Source organism: Panthera tigris, chromosome A2 (genome assembly GCF_018350195.1).
Source record: "Panthera tigris isolate Pti1 chromosome A2, P.tigris_Pti1_mat1.1, whole genome shotgun sequence".
NCBI lineage: Eukaryota > Metazoa > Chordata > Mammalia > Carnivora > Felidae > Panthera > Panthera tigris.
The window spans coordinates 75,015,965-75,033,044 of NC_056661.1; the positions used below are offsets into that span (position 1 = coordinate 75,015,965).

The 17,080-nt window shown below is 40.2% G+C and overlaps 1 gene segment (V, D, J or C); it reads right to left on the reverse strand.

The window, feature by feature from the left end:
- Window positions 1-705: 705 nt before the first annotated feature.
- Window positions 706-16,822, reverse strand: LOC102963898. The segment is given in 5 exon segments: window positions 706-1,302; window positions 3,599-3,646; window positions 12,164-12,289; window positions 13,821-14,150; window positions 16,816-16,822. Coding segments are annotated over 5 exon segments (654 nt in total).
- Between the last annotated feature and the right edge of the window lie 258 nt (window positions 16,823-17,080).

Here is a 17,080-nt window from a genome sequence, read left to right on the forward strand (position 1 = left end):
CTGGACATTTTGTTTTACACCCATGTGTGTAGAAATGTACACACACATGTAAAGGTGTGACACACGTGTTGATGTGTGTGCATGCCAGCGTAGGTCACCTATTATTTCTAATAGAGCCGCCTACGGTAGATGCTGTTGTGGACTTGCCACCCACGATAATAAACTCATCTCATCCACACAACTCTGGGAGACGGGTCACTTTAACTCCATTTTACAAATGAGAAAATTGTGGTACAGGGAGTTCAAATACTTATAGACCCAAGATTTAAACTCAGGCATGTGGGGTTCAGAGTTCAAGCACTTAACCCCTGCACCACCCTCCCTTTCCGGTGTTAGTGCAGCTCTCATGGGGTTTTTGTGACATCAGGAAACATGGTGCACGGGAGATACAGGCCCAGGTCTGAGAACATGCCAGTCACATGACATGGTACACTGTCATCACAAGAGCGTCTCAAATCAAATGAGTCTGAATCTGCTGCCCTTGGAAGGAGAAATAACCTGACACCTTTGCTGGCTGTGGCTCCCCTGGGGCCAGTGCCCCAAAGAAGGCATCACAAGGACTCTCTCAGGGAAAGAATTTGAAATGTGGAATTGACCATGATTACATCAATGCTGAATGTGAAGGCTCAGTTGCCATGTTGTCCCTTACTTTGGACTCTCAGTTAGATTTGACCAAATGAATGTCCACAGAGGCAAAAGTAGGCTTTTGATTGTTTTTATTGTGCCTATTATGAAAAACAGCACAAAGTTCAGGCAGCAAGGATGAAGGCTTCCATGTATGTAAAATAAAAGGCCTCCAGGCAGTTATTTGTATAAAGAGCCCCAGGGGCCGCTATGGAAGCTGCATGCCGGCTGTACTCAGAGGCGAGGGTGCTGGGTGGCTGACGGGCTGGTGGACGTGAAGGAGAGAGCGGTGCTGAAGCCCCTGTGGGTGCCCCCTGGCCCCGCCCCTGACTCATGGCAGAGTCTGTTCTTGGTGCAGAGTGACATTTCCTGTTTGCCCAGGAGTTTGCAAACCCATTCTGCAATGATGACACATAGAAAAAGACAACGTGTGAACTGAAATGAACCACCCAGAAAGAAAGCCCCGCTAGACCCTCAGCAGACAATTTTAGTGACAACAGTCAATGGAGAAACATGGACCCTGTGCCACCACGGGTCAGGAACTCTTCCCATTGTCACAGAGTGCCGCTCTCCCAAGCAGACAGATGGCAGTGATGACGGTGTAGACCATGCTCTTGACGAGGAGGAGGAGGTAGGTGCAGTAGGCAGAGGTGTTCACGAGCTGCAGCTGCAGGGGGTCTAAAAGAAGACATCGGTTAGTTTCACCTGTTGTTTTGAAAGGCAAGGACTTATTAATGGGAGGGTGGGTGACATTATACATTTCAGACGACCTGGGTTGAAGTGACACCCCCACACCACCACAACCTGACAGTAAACATCTACACCCCCATCAGCACTACCACCGCCACCAGGACAACCAGGAATCCAGCTTGCAGGTCATGTCATTCAACAAACTCTCTGAAATTCAATCAGAACATTCTAAGTATTAAAGGTAAAGTATCATTTTAAATGAATGAATCCAATGGGAAAAAAGCATTGGTGATAAAATAGCTTTTAGCCCTTCTTCACCCCAACTACATCTCTAGTAAGAATAATAGCCAATATCCATTAACCTCATCCACCTGGCACTTATTTGAGAGCTGTGCAAGCAAAGCTTTGATCTTATTTAATTTTAAATAACCTATGAGATTATATTTTCATTCCCCCCTTACAAATAAATTGAGGACCAAGAAGGCATTTGCCTGATGTTATACTGTTAGTAAGTCCCAGAAACATGACATTCAAGCACATATTCTCAGCCACTCTGTAATTCTGCATCTCTACATGTAATAAGTGCCAAAGGCATCACATAATTAAGAATAAATATAAAGTTGACTTGTTGATTTAAGCATCTTAGCCATTACATGTTGTACTTTGAGTCAGATTCCTAGGAATCCATGGAAATTTGGTAGGGTTCATAGTGGGGTGGGTGAGAGGTTTTTCTTAAGAGGGCATAATATCACATGGAAGAAAGGGTTTAATACAAATTCTCTCAAACTTGAGGAGTTCATGGCTTAGTTGCCTGTCCTTCTTGAATATCTCTCATTATAGCTATGATGTTCTAAGACAGCAGCTTTTATTATCTTTTGAAGTTTAGAAGGAAATATATGATGTCAAGAAATAATTGATATCAGTGATGGTGGGACAGACTGGCTACTCCATGAACCAGAAGGCTGTTGGTTCCTGTGGAAATTTCCCTTACCGGCTATATCTCCAGAGGTTCAGAGCTCCAGAATCATTCCCCCCTGGTGTGGAAGGGACTTCAAGTGGTGATGTGCTCACAACTCCTTACCCTTCGTCAAGTAATAGTTAGTTAAGGTCCAGGGGCCCCTTGATATTGGACATGGAGGGCAGATCGGCAGAACTAGAGCCAATGCTCCTCATCACTTTTGTGGTACATACGTAGGGAGAAAGGGCCAGAAACCATACTTACAATGTGCCAGCTAAATGAGATACCCTATTCTAGACATTCCACATATGTGGCCTATGTCTTCAACAACTGAGTTAGGTGTTATTTGTGTTTTTCCTGGTTGCCTCAGAAAACTTAAATAATGTACCCATATTCATGCAACTAAAAGTGAAAAGACTGGGTTTAAAATCCAGTCTGTGGCACTTGAAGCCCTGCACTCACATCTCCTCCCAATGTGTGCAGCTGTCTCAGGACCTTGGCTTTGGAGTTACAGGAAGAATGCAATCTTAGTAAGTGTATGAGCTCTTGATTCAGATGGCCTGGGTTGAAGTCTCAGACCTCACTGTGTGGCATGGTTCAAAGGACTTAGTTCATTTTAGTCCATTGCCCTCATGTGTAAAATAGGAACAGAATGGGTGAGTATTAAGTGAATTAAACAAAATGCAGTGACGGTACACACAGAGTCTTCTCTACAACAATCTCTCAGTGTCAGTTGATGTTATTAACTATGAGCAAGAACAAAGACTCAAAAAAAATCTAGAAGCCACTTGATATCGTGTTTTCCTCGGTCAGTAGAAGCAGCGACCACAGAAATGAGTGAAGTCCGTTGCTGAAAGACTTAACAGGCCCTCGCTGCACCCCTAATTTATATTCTTCTCATTCCCATACAAGCATTTACTATGTGATGATGACCCCTGGGAAATGATGGACTGACTTAAATTGTCACTTAGTCCATTTTTCAAGATCCAGCCATTGTGAGATTTCTACCTGAAGTCAGGGAAGTTCAACAGTTAAGTTGATCAGAAGGAAAAAATTCTATAGCATAACATAAAAGCAAACATATGGAGGGGCGCCTGGGTGGCTCAGTCGGTTGAGCGACCGACTTCGGCTCAGGTCATGATCTCGCGGTTTGTGAGTTCCCCCACATCAGGCTCTGTGCTGACAGCTCAGAGCCTGGAGCCTGCTTCTGATTCTGTGTCTCCCTCTCTCTCTGTCCCTCTCCCACTCGTGCTCTGTCTCTCTCTGTCTCAGGAATAAATAAACATGAAAACAATTCATTTAAAAAGCAAACATGAAAAAACTTACCATTTTCATCTTTCAGAGAAGCTTTTGCAGAGTTAATAACAGTGAGATCTACAAGAAATGAGAGCAAGTATTACTTGATTGTTCATATCCATTATTTGACATGTGTCTGTGTTGTGGATAGATGGATGGATGGATAGATGAATAAGATAGATAGATAGATAGATAGATAGATAGATAGATAGATAGAATTTTCCATCAGAGAGGAGAAAGTCATTATAAATAGGAGCCCCCAAATTCCAGAAATGGCTGGTCTGATTCTATGTAATTCAGCAAATCAATTCATATATTGTGTTTCTGCACATGAAGCTGTTGAAGTTCATGAATGATGCATTTTTTTTGTCACTACTGGAAGGTAATGTCTAAGATCATTGTTTTCCTTCTTCCCCTAGCTCGTAGCACAGTGCCCACTGTAGATGTTCTATAAATACTTGTTGAATGGAAAAATAACCAGAAAAAAAGTGACTGCTATACAGTACTCAGCACCCACTGGTGACCTGAAGGATTGCTACCAGATAAATTTTTCCAACCCTAGAATCCACAACAGAATCTTACATATTGTAAGGAGTCTAGACAAATTTCTCATCTAAACTAAAGAAAGCAGCCCTACTGTTCAAATCTTATATGCCCCAGTATCCCCAATTACTGTACATGAGTTTTGAGAGTGATTGTGTTTGTGAACATGGCAGCAATCCTAGTGAAAACCAATACACATTGAGTGATTGTTACTGTGCCAGGCACTATGTGAAAGGTTCGCATGCATTATCTCATCTGACCCCCAGTGACACTGACGTGAGTGGAAGTTGGCAAACTCCACATTAGACAAGAGGAAATAGACTGTAGAGAGTCCAAGTAACTTGCCAAGAGTCCTACCCTTTACTGACAGAACCAGTACTCAAAACAATGGTTTCAGGGGTTTCCATGAGCTAGAGCATGAGGAAAGTTCCTTGTAAACCAAGCCATAGAAATAGAACATAACTCCCCCATTGTGGGCTCTCAGAAATCGCCTCTTCCAGTATCTTAATGATTCCTAACAAAAGAATATTTTTATTACAGAAACTCAGCATTTCAGCTCACTTCTTTGCAAGGATAGAATGACAGGTCAATTCACACTGATAGCTGTCTGAATACATAAAACCTAAAATGAGGGCTGTATTTATCTAGAGTGGTAAAAGAAAAAAAAAAAAAAAGCCCATATACATACAAAGACAAAATTCCTTGAAAAGACCATGGACGCTTGGATGCAGGAAGAGAGAGTTGCAAGGTTATCCTGATTTATCCTCTTTCTGCTCAATGTGACTTTTTCCACACACACATGGTTCTGGGGTGCAATTTTATGCACTCCACACAATCTAACTTTGTGCGGTCCTAAAAAAAAATGGGTTTGTGGGATACGCTTCGTGGTAAATCCCAAGAAGGAAAATGTTAGTATAATTATGTTAAATGTTAAAAGATCCTCAAGAGCTGACTTTAAAGTCACTTAATAGTCTCTTTCTTTTCCATACAGTGAGTTTATTCATCCTATTGGGCACCTGAAACTAATATAGCACTGTATAGCTAACTGGAATGAAAATAAAAAACTTCAAAAAAGATAAATAAAAATCTCTTATCACCACGCACTGATTGACGTAAAGACAGAAAGGTAACAATTTTCATATAAAAATTGTGTGTCCTAGGTGCTCTTTCTCAACGCAGGTCGGTTGAAAACATGGACCACGTGAGTTTTCGTCTCTCTTCAGAATCACTTCCCTGTTTTGTGCTTTCATGTATATATATACATATGTAAGCTTTTATTGAAAACAAAACAACAAAAACGTACAAGAAACAGCACTAGAAATCTGCTGTAGACTTGCATTAATAGAAAGGCCCCATTAGCCTTGTTGCTATGAGAAGACCTTGGGAGACATTCATTGAAGAAATAATGCCAAGTAAGACATGTCATAACCAGGAACTTCGCCCTTACCATCGTCATTAACAGGGAACTTACTATATGATTTACTTCTCTCCGACCAATAGAAAAATCAAAATATTACAGGCCACTTCAGCTCAGTGCTTACATTAAAATTATGTTTACCTCATTTGCTGCCTCTCTGTGTCTTAGCTGTAGGAATAAAAATTAGGGGTGACTGTGTGAGCTTACTTTAGTGTGTTTCAGGCAAAGGTATAAGTAAATACAATAAATATATGAATAAATTCATTCATGTCATGTTTCCAACAGCAAGGATTGTCATCAAGATAATTTCATTTGCTCTTCATCACAGCCCAGGTAAAAAATAAATGTTTGATCCTGATTTGATCATTGGATAAACTAAGAATCTGTGAAAAACAAAAATTCAACCAAACAAACTTTAACGATCTAACCAGCTGTATTAAACGATGCATTAATGAGTCGGGCAGCATTCTATCCAGCAGGTAAAGGGGAGCTCCAAAGGGCTACAGGAAAGAGAGGAGTGACAAAAAATTATTAGCAAAGAATCCATTGTTTCAGGCAAGGTCACCCTCCTAAGGAGAACAGAGGGTGTCAATCAGTAAACTTCCTAGTGAGGACCAGGAAATTCCATGCCCTGGTTAAAGGCTACAGTTCTGGGTGTTGAAACTGGGTTGGGCAGGTATGAAGTCTTGGTATACTGGTTTAGGGCCTTAAGCTAAGTGAGGCCACTTTTGAGCCTGTGGTTTTCTTTTTAATAACTCCTTCTTTTGATCAGACTCTTAGCTTAAGTGCTAGATGGCATTAAAATAGAAGGCATTAACACCACTCTCAGCAACTGCTCTGAAGTTCGCACAGCCTTCGTATTTCTCTTTGAAATATTCACTCTTGTGATGTTCGCAGGTAACCACTTCAAGTTTACGATTTTTCAGTTGGTCATGCTGTTCCCTTTATTTTTGTTTGTTTGTTTGTTTGTTTGTTTTTAATGTTCTTAATAATCTCTAGAGAGATCATTTGTTGGTAGGTTACCAGCGCTGTTGCATTTAAAGAATTTGAGAGAACACCATGCACCAGGCAGATTAGTATCATTACTATAAACCAGATAATTCCCCATGTTTCGAGTACAATTGGAAGCCATCCTTCCCAAGACTCAAAGCAATTAACATCAAATAAGTAATAAAGACCCTGCTGAAGGAGTCACTCTTTTAAACCAAGTGGCTTGCTCAGTGACCTGATGTTGTTGAGTTTTAACTTCCCCAGAACTGTTAATCCAGGTATAGCAAGCAGTGTTGGCTACAGCACAGACTCAGCGTTGCTCAGCTAAGAGATCATCAAGGGTTGTCTTATTTTCAAGAATTACTTTCATCAGAGTCTAACGATTTTTGTTGAGTAGCCATTGCTTTAGCAAGAGGTGCTGGAACGATTTTAAGAATGAAGGAGAAGGTCTTGATCAAATCTCATTTACATGTATCCTCAACCAGGGAAGTAGGGCTCTGCCAAAGGAGTGAATACTGGTCATTAGGCCCCTTCTAACTCAGAATGTATATTTAGGGCATTCGACCAATTAGATGGTTTATTTAGCTTAAGGAATGCTGGGAGCAGGGTTAGATTTTCTCCTAGCCTAAAATAAAAGGTGTTGTAAATTCCAGAGGTTATCCCACCTTGGCCATGACCCGGGAGATACAGATGAGGGTGTTATCTTTCCAGGCCATTGCCAGAGCAATGGAAAAGAAAAGAGGTAGAAAGGATTTCATGTTTGGTTAGAGTATGAAGTCTCGGACCCTTGTTTAGGTGAATGCAGTCATCTTAAATGCCCTATGGTGGATGAAGAAATGAAAAAACAAAAACCAAGAAAATGGGGTTTGCCAAGGAGCTAGGAGGAACCAGGTGATTGTCTTGGTTTTTCCCTTAGCCCAGACTCTTTCTTGAATACACTGATGTTGTTTTCCCACTTTAATTTCTATGATTCAGAAGTGACTTGTGCCATGTTACAAGGACATCAGGACAACGAAGTCTGGCAATGAGGGACATTTTTTGGAGAACCACATGGACTTTAGCTACATGTGCCCCAATCTTATAAATGCAACATAAAGAAAACTTAGTCTGAATTTTTATTTGACAATGGTTCCCATGTGCTTTAACATATCAAATAAGGCAAATTAGTTCAGCAAATTCTTTGGAATGTTCCAGGTCAAAGAGACTTAAGCAGACCAAAACTCCAAAGAAAACAAACAAACCTAAAAACCCCCAAAAAACCCTTGTCCTTTGACAGTGAGAAAACCAAACTGTAATGCTGTACCTGGTAACTTAGGGATTTGAAAATTTTTCATTCCAATCTTAGTCGGTCCTGATCACACATAACATCCCTTTCTAAACATCCCCTTTTTGTAAACCTTTTACAACTTTTTCTTTTACATTCAGATATTGTCCTGAGTTTGCCCTCTTTAGATAACCAGGCTTGTTTAAGAGAAAATCCTTTTTCCCCTTCAAAAAATATATTTCACGGGTGCTTGGGTGGCTCAGTTGGTTCAGCATCCAACTCCTGATTTTGGCTCAAGTCATGATCTTAGGGTTCCTGAGATCAAGCCCCTCTTCAGGCTCTGTGCTGACAGCACGTAGCTCACTTGGGATTCTCTCTCTCCTTCTCTCTCTGCCCTTTCTCCACTTGCTCACTATCTCTGTCTCTCCAAATAAATAAACTTAAAAAAAAACACCCTATCTATCTATCTATATCGGTTATTCAAACTTTTTCTTACTAAAAATACACATCTTAATTTCCTCACATTCTGAGTTGTTTCCCTTATCATTTCCACTAGTTTAATTACACCTGTTAAAATTTTTAACTCTTAGAAAACTTCATTTTTAATAAAAACAAAATGCAAGCAATTATGAACTGTTAACCAGCAAAACATAAACAAAATACGTTTACAAACAGTCCCAAATTTATCTTCAGTTTCTCTGCAATAAAGAAGCCCAAAGTAGATAAACCTATGTTTATTAACTAATAATTAACAAATTAACTAACAATTAGTTAACTAATAATTAACTGATAATTTGATATTTTTTCTTACTGGGAAATGATCTAGATATTTAAGAGTGTAACTTAACATTTGTCCTAACTCAGCAAAACATTAATGTTTTAGGTTACCGAAAAGATTTGGGAGACTATTTAAAAATGCATTTAAAATTTTTCACTTTATTTACGTGTATTCAATTTACTGGTTCTTAGCAGTTTTGCTGAGATTACCCGTAAAACTTTTATGAGACAACAAAGTCCATCATTCTCCCAAGCTATTTTCTTTAACATTTTGTAACAGAGATCACACCTACTTTTTCGATTTTTAGTAAACCCAGACACGTGAAAGTTTTAATTTTAGTGCTGATAACTCTAAAGACATTCCTATTTTACTGAACCAACAACCAAATATTTGCCCAGATCATGTGAAGTCGAAACACATTTGGTTAGTTTCTATCTTTCTGAGATGTTTAGAATGCCCAATCCTTGAAAGTGCTTGAGTTCAAACCAAAGAAATGGAGCTCTTTGCAAACTAATTTTGACAATACCATCCAGAGAGAAAAATACCTCACATTGACGACGTGTATTTGTGGACACACAGATCGCTGCAAAGACCCTGGAGTCACTGACATTTATGGAGACATTTATGGAGAAAGTGTTAAGGTTTGTATGTGTCCCTGGAACTACGAAGGACACTGAGCCAGGGTTTAGGCACAGGAGCCCTTTAGCAGTTTGTACTTTAAAAAAGCCTCTTTCCCTTAGTTTCCCTCAGTCCCAGGCACTTGTGGGCTGTGTTTACATTTAAAAGACGCGATCAGATGGATCACTTTGAGGACAGAGAAAGAATGCAGGTTCCTGCAAGAAGGACTTTGCTTTCCTAAAGCCAACCATCTATAAGCCCTTTTCTGGAACTAGGAGAAGTGTGGGGTTGGGTGAAGGGACAGGGGAACTTTGGATTGACCCAAGAGCTGCATTTCTAGTTCTGTTCACATTTGTCAAGACAGCTGCTCTCAGTGTCTCAAAGACTTGGATTTTTGTGAAATGACATCACAGGTTGACCGAACCTATCCAAGCTCATGAGCCTTAATTTGCTTCTTTCCCTCTGGGTGCTTCTTTCCCTCAGTTTTAAGTATTCCTGGCAGATGGAATAACTCCCCTTGGGTGTAAGATGGGTCCCCAGAGAGGGAGCTAAGGATACTACCCTCCCCAGATCCAGGATCACCCACAGTGACAGCCAGAGGAAGGGAACCCACAGCCGCATGTCCCAGGCAGGCAGAGACACAGGATGATACCAGCAAGGAGGCAACGGCTGTCTCTGGGAGAGAAAGGATCCATAAGCAATGGGTGTGGATTTGGAAAGGGTGGGACAACAGGAAATTTTCTTATCCTCTCTGACCAAGCACTGGGCAGAGATTCAGAAGAAACTGATTCTGCTGAATTTCCACCCTTCGCTAGCTTCTGGCAGTTTTTTCAGGACCTCATCTGCAGGCCCCAGTATTTACCAGAATTTGCACTTTGCTGTTTAAGAGGGTGGCTTACCAGAAAATCATCTAGTTTCATCATCCCTGGGAAGGTCTCATTTGGGGCCCTCCTTTGAAGGTAGAGATAGGGATGTCTGTAAGGCCTTTAATTTGGCAGATTCCTCTTTATGGCTGTGTAGTCTTTTTGAGTAGGAAAACATTTCAGACTAGAAATCAGTTTTCAAAGGAGCAAAGAGAGGAGAAGGAGGAGTTATGTCAGCCTTTTGTTTTGGGTACCTCTTCCATCTTTAATTTTCCATAGCCTTTTGCAATCAATGTTTCAATGAAACTAACTTGGCTTTCTTTCTTTCTTTCTTTCTTTCTTTCTTTCTTTCTTTCTCTTTCTTTCATCTATTTATAATGAGAGAGAGAGAGAGAGAGAGAGAGAGAGAGAAAGCAGAAGCAGGTAGTGGAGCAGAGGGAGAGAGAAATTTTTAAGCAAGGCTGCATGCCCAGTGCTGAGCCCAACTCGGGGCCCATGACCTGGAAATTATGACTTGAGCTGAAAGCAAGAGTCAGGCACTCAATTGACTGAGCCACCCAGGCACCTGAAATTACTTTGGCATTTTAAACCTTTCAAACCTTCTGCTTGCCAATTAATGGAGGTGTTCCTATTCTGTTTAATTTGAGTACCCTTGCTTTTAAGGGCACTTCTTAAATGATCTTACCTAATTGGAAATTCTTAAATGACCTTATCTAATTGGAATGTTCCTAATTATGGCCATTGTATTTCTAGGCCGTAATTCCCCTGAGGGCTGGCAGCAGGGGACCCTAGACTTGAATGGAGTTAACCCACACTTCTGTCCATTCATAAGTAGCCGCAAATGAGGTGTAGGCGTTTTTGTGTCCCACCTTACTTTGGGGTCTCCAACATGATGGTTACCAAGCCAGTTCCACAGGACACAAAGGAGTGTGGTAAGTTTTTGCCATTTTTGCTAGATATCTGTACGTTCCCGGACTATAGCTGTTAGTAAAATAAGCAGGTACACCAGAAGGTGGTGGACTTGACTCTTTAGAGTTTCAGGGTCCCGTTAGCTAAAACTTTGGGCTTCTTGGCGCCAAACTAACACCTAAAAGGGATGTGCCCTGAGTTGCGGTTGCGTGTGTTTTACATAGTAGCTAGCTCTTTGCGTGGAAATTTTCTTGAGGTTGATGGGTGACTTAGTGCTTGATCCGACCCATCCTCTGGGCAACTTGTACTATCAGGGGAGTGTTCCTGAGACGGTGAGCATTCTAACAGTGTTTGTTTGTTTGCTTATTGTTCCTCAGGCTTTATTATTATTTTTTTTATTTAAATTCAAGCTGGTTAACACATAGTAGCATTGGTTCCAGTAGAACCCAGTGATTCATCACTGACATGTAACACCCGGTGCTCATCCCGTGCCCTCCTTCGTGCCCATCACCCATTAGCCCATCCCCCCCACCCACCTCCCCTCCGGCAACCCTCAGTTTGTTCTCTGTGTTTAAGAGTCTCTTATGGTTTGCCTCCCCCTCTGTTTTTATATTATTTTATTTTTCCTTCCCTTCCCTTCCCTTATGCTCATCTGTTCTGTTGAATTCCACCAATGAGTGAAATCATACAATATTTGTCTTTGTCTGACTTATCTCGCTTTGCATAGTATATACTCTAGTGCCATCCATGTTGTCGCAAATGACATGATTTCATTCTTTTTCATTCTAACAGCCTTTAAATGTGTGACCTGTGCCCGCTGATTTTGTGGCTTTTTCCATCTCTGCGATCCCTGTTAGCAGTAGCCTTTATCTCCACAAAACCAGAAAAGCAGTTATGTGCACCTTCGTGTATGGGGGGGTGTCTAAGAGATGCTACTTTGTTCTGCCCACAAGAAGGCTCTGTGTGTACCACCAACAATTCTCCTGGAACCCTGCTAAGGTTTCCACTTCGGGAACTGTGGTCTGAAAGGTTAGTGGCCTGGCTCCTGGTGGACGCTTCTGCCAGCTCAGCTGGGATCCAAATATGCCAGCTCAACTTGGGCTCCGGGCATAACCCTCTCCCAGCCCAAGCTGACCCACCCTGGAAGTGAAGGCCAATTAGATCAGGAGACTGAAGGCAAAGAGAGTGGAGCTCAGAACCAGGAAGAACTCACCTATAGCCCTTGAAAACGGTGAGGAATATAGTGAACTCCAAGGGTTCACAGTTACCACCCTTGTGTTTCGCGTTGTCTCTAAATGCCCGTGGATGCCCACTTCAGATCCTGTCGCTGCCACCAAATCTGTTAAAGGACAAAATTTCAACCAACTAAATGTTAAAGAGCTAATGGCTGTATTAATCAAGTGACTTATGACTCAGGCAGCAACCCATCTAGCACGTAGAGGGGACCTCTAGGATTATAGAAAAGGAAACGCCATCAACAATAGGGATGGAGAAAAGGAAATTATTAGCGAAGAATCCATTGTTTTAGGCAAGGTCACCCTCCAAAGGGGAATGGTAGGAGTCAATCAGGAAAACTTCCTAGTGCTGACTGGGAAATTCCCATGTCCACTAGTTAAAGGTCACTGTTCCGGGGGTCACAATTGCACTTGGGTTAGGTGGTATTAAGTCTTGCTATAGTGACTTGGGGTTTAAGCTAATTGTTGCCATTGTGGGTCTGTGGTTTTCTTTCTAACAGGCACAAGAAGACGAAGGCTGACTTCAGAATTTTAGACTCGTATATTGAGTCTATCACATGTCCTGTTGCTTTTGCCCTGTGGCTTAAAAAGTGCTTGTTAACCACAGGGAAAAGTATAAACTGGTTCTGTTCAGTGGGCCCTCGGGGGCCTTGGTCTATTATGTCAATGCTCAGGACTTGACTTCTGAGTCCAGAGAGCTGCTGGATCACATGGCGCAGGGCACATTCAGCCGTCTGCCCACATGGTCTAAATATGTCCAGCATCTGCACCAATGGGGTTCCTCTGGGACACCATGCCAGAATCACGAGTGACCCTGAGTGATTAGGAAAAGTATATTCGCTCTACTGTAATGATCTTCCTTGGGACAGTGGTCTGCCCTGCTTCCCTCCTAGGCCTGGCGCATGCTCGTACTGCAGTAAGTGTTTGCTGGGCAGCATTTCCCAGGGGTAGAAATACGTTCATTGTGGAGCATGGAAGAATGTTTGTACAGATTAGCCTCACACAATCTTACTTACCAAATTTCACCTAACGGTGGTGTGTAAAATTCAAACCTGAGAAACATACTAAAACCTCAGCAACCAAATTACTATTTTTGTTGAGCTGCGAGCTGGCTCCATCAAATGAACAGCACTTTGTCACCTATAACTCATTGTTTATGGGTTATACTTTGAGTAGAGCAGGACTGAAGTGAGAGGGACTTTGCTGAGTAGAACATTCCTCAAAGATGTATAATTATTCTTATTTCCTGATCAAGTAAGATTATCAAAAGTGCCCCCTGTTTTTGAGCATTTATGGTGTGTGGGGTTGCTAGGTGTTTTTATGTGTATTGTTTCATTTAATCCATTCAATGACACTAAAAAAACATCACTGTGACCTTCATTTTTGGGTGATAAACAGGTGAGAAAGGCTATAACAATGAGCCATAGTCTTTTTCTTTTTCTTCGTATGTTCTAAAGCCCATACTATTTTAATTCTATGGGGAAATAGCAGGACATTTTTGCTACCATTAAAACCAATAACACTAAGGAAGGATTTCTATTTGCTTGTTTTCCATTAATTCTTGACAGAAAATGTGTATTCCATTGCGGAAAAATAGGGTTCTGGGAGGTTATAGTCATGTGTACAGGCACATACCTGTGTTTATTGAAGGAAACAGAATCTCTTGATCAACACCTCCTTTATTCTTCTCATGTCTGATGACACATTTGTGTTCTTTACCCATTGACTCTTCACTCACAGTCAGCCAGGTGTATTTCATGTATGTGTCCTTCGTCTTCATGGTGTTTCCCTGCTGGGATTTCAGAATTGCTCTGCCATTTTTCTCTTTCCAATCTATCTTGATAACATCAGGGAAAAAATCCTCAAGAAGACAAAGATATGTTCCAGCCTTATGAAGTTTTCTTTCAGCAACTGAAGGAAGAAAAATCGTGGGCTTGGGGGAAGTGTGCTCATCAGGACTTTTATCTGTGGGAGAAAATGGAATAGCATAAAACTATTATGAGAGAAGCACAAACATTGCGTGGTTTGGAACCACTGCCACACATAGTAAAAGGAAGGAAAAGTTGCCATAGAGTTAGTGCTTACAATGGCCTTTCCTCCACAGTGGGCTATGAGTTGCTTACTTTCTTAGTTTCCATGGGGAAAAGAGGTTCAACAGGTTATGTAATTTGCTCAGAGTCACAACTACTAAGTGGCAGAGTCTGGATTAAAACATGGAATTTTGTTAGACAATACAGTCACTTGTTTGAATGGGAATGTATTTCTAGGCATACTTGAAAATCTATCAAGTTGACTTTTTATCTTCAAATAAGGATCCCTTGCCCACTTCTGATACTGAGTTCTCCTTGATTTCTGATTTTATAGATAACCTTGCTCTCACATCTGCACCATGTCAGGATTTTGAGTTAGGACAATGTTTAAAGCTGCACCTCTAAATGATCTACAATGCCTTTAATTTAGAGACAAAGTGGCAATAGTTCCAAATTTTTTATTTAAAAAAAAATTTCTGATTATTTTCAGAAATGCTCTTACATTAATCTTACCAAGTAATTCACTATTCAGAACTTTGTTTTTCTTTGAGGAAATGTTTACTAAAAGGACATTTTATTTTGGAATTTCATTTGAAGTCGAAGCATGACCAGAAGACCAAGCTTTGACGCTTAGCATCTCCCCCCAAATTTGAATCTGCCCTACAAGCCTGCTGAACTTATTGGAGTACCCCACAATTCTCTTTGATTTCACCTGCTGAACATATGCAACTGGCATAATGTTAACAGTTACGGTTCTAGGGTTTCCTGTAGACATAATGTCAAAAAATATATCAAAACATCAGAGTTGTCAAGAGCATGTCACTTGAATGTTGGAATGTTACTTGATTATACATTTATTGTTAATTTAGTGAGTGAAATTATAAATAGTAGAACACTTTCCTGTTTGATTTCCAACTGAAACACAAATGTTTTACTCATTTTTATTTTGGACTAGTTTGGAGTTAGAATAATAATTTTATTGGCAACTTCCTAAGAAAAGAATTGGACTTCTCCTTTGAGAAGAAAAGGAAAAAATATTCTTGAGAATTTCTGCCTGTGCAGCAAATCTAATTTTTATGCTAAATCAGCAAGCAAACAATGAGGAGTTTTTACTCATGCTGTATATAGAATGAGACCGTAATATATTTGCTTTAACTTTGTATATCTTGCTTATAGTGCAAGTAGTATTTTATTGATCATAATAGTAAGATACTCTATGTGTCACCAACTATATACGTGGATTTTAATTTAAAAAGTTATCTTATTTGAAACAAGGTTAATGATTTAATTGTACACAATATTTACATAATTTTAGACTCTAGTCAATGCATTAAATAATCTAGCTTTCATCTTAGGAAGTTTCATTTTTTATAGGAATATTTGTGATTCATTATAGTAAAGAACTTGAAAATCAAATGAGTAACCTGCTCAATGTCCGAATGGTGAGACACGATGCTTGCCTCCTGCCTCTTTTCCTTAGCTAGATTTCTGAAGTTCCTTCTTTTCAGGATAGAAGGAATCTTGAACTTTCACAGCTTTCTCAATGTGATAGTTAACTGAGCATTAACTTGGGTACTTGGTTATATACGGTTCGCGCCTATATTTTGGGTAATTATATTACATGTTTTTCTTTCAACGTTCTCTTTGAAACTTAGTGAAGTGTCAAAATCATTTCCATGGTGCATAAAATAGAAACCAGTCTACAAAATGAGCGCATCCAATACATTTATATACATTCATAATAAAAAGTAGAAGTAAATTGCCTGAGTTTTATATATTTTATTAAGATGAAGCAGTGTGAATTCTACATAAATTAATCAAATGCAACCGTATTTTCAATTAAGTGTGATATTTCAAACCTGCATATTAATATTGATTCAAAATTCCTCTATTTTATCCTTCTAATTTTTCTTTTATTAAATAATTATAGCTATCTCATATGTGAATAAGACTTTCAAATTTATGGAATTTTCAAGCATATTTAAAAGTACTAACTATATTTTTAGCTATATTTCTACGTTTTTTTCTAACCCTATTTTAAAAGTTTGTTTTTCTACTAAAAAACAAGTATGAAGCCCAAACTTGTTGATGTTAGAGATGATATCAATTAACATAAAGGATTAATATTTAAAGTATATATGGGGCACCTGGGTGGTTCTGTCAGTGGAGCCTCTGATTCCTGATTTCAGCTCAGGGAACAATCTCACGTTTGATGGGATTGGGCCCCCGGGCAAGCCTAGCACTGTCAGTGTGGAGCCTGCTTGGGATTCTCTCTCTCTTGCTCTCTCTGCCCCTCCTTCGCTCAGCTCACATTCTCTCTCTCTCTCTCTGTCTCTCTCTCTCTCAACATAAGTAAATAAATAAAAACTTTAAAGTACATTGAAGAACTACAAAAATACCAAAATCCCCACATTGTAATTTCATTTTTGTTGCCAAGTAAGGGAAGAAAAGTCCATTAAACAGAAGCAACTACCTCTAAATTCAAGTTATTTGTGTATCCGTGGACAGCAAGGGAACTTCCCATTGGAGCAGTTAGAAGTACAGCTGACTCCTCTGGAGAATTTCTGCTCTGTCAGTATGATTGGCTACAGACCACCCACCATCCATACTGGATACAATTCTCCCTTTAGGTTCAAAATGGGGCAATCTCCATCCAGCACCCATTTGGTGTAAGACAACGTGCCAAGTACTTTATTCACAGTCTCTCATTTAATTTTTATATGACTCCTGACTGAATACATCCTGTTATCCCACCTTATGAGTTGAGAAACTGAGGCCAGAGAATAATCTCCCAAGTTTGGCTAGAATCTCCCACCATGGGCCTTCATGATGGAATGACGAGATCGATGGCGGCTTGCCTGGTCC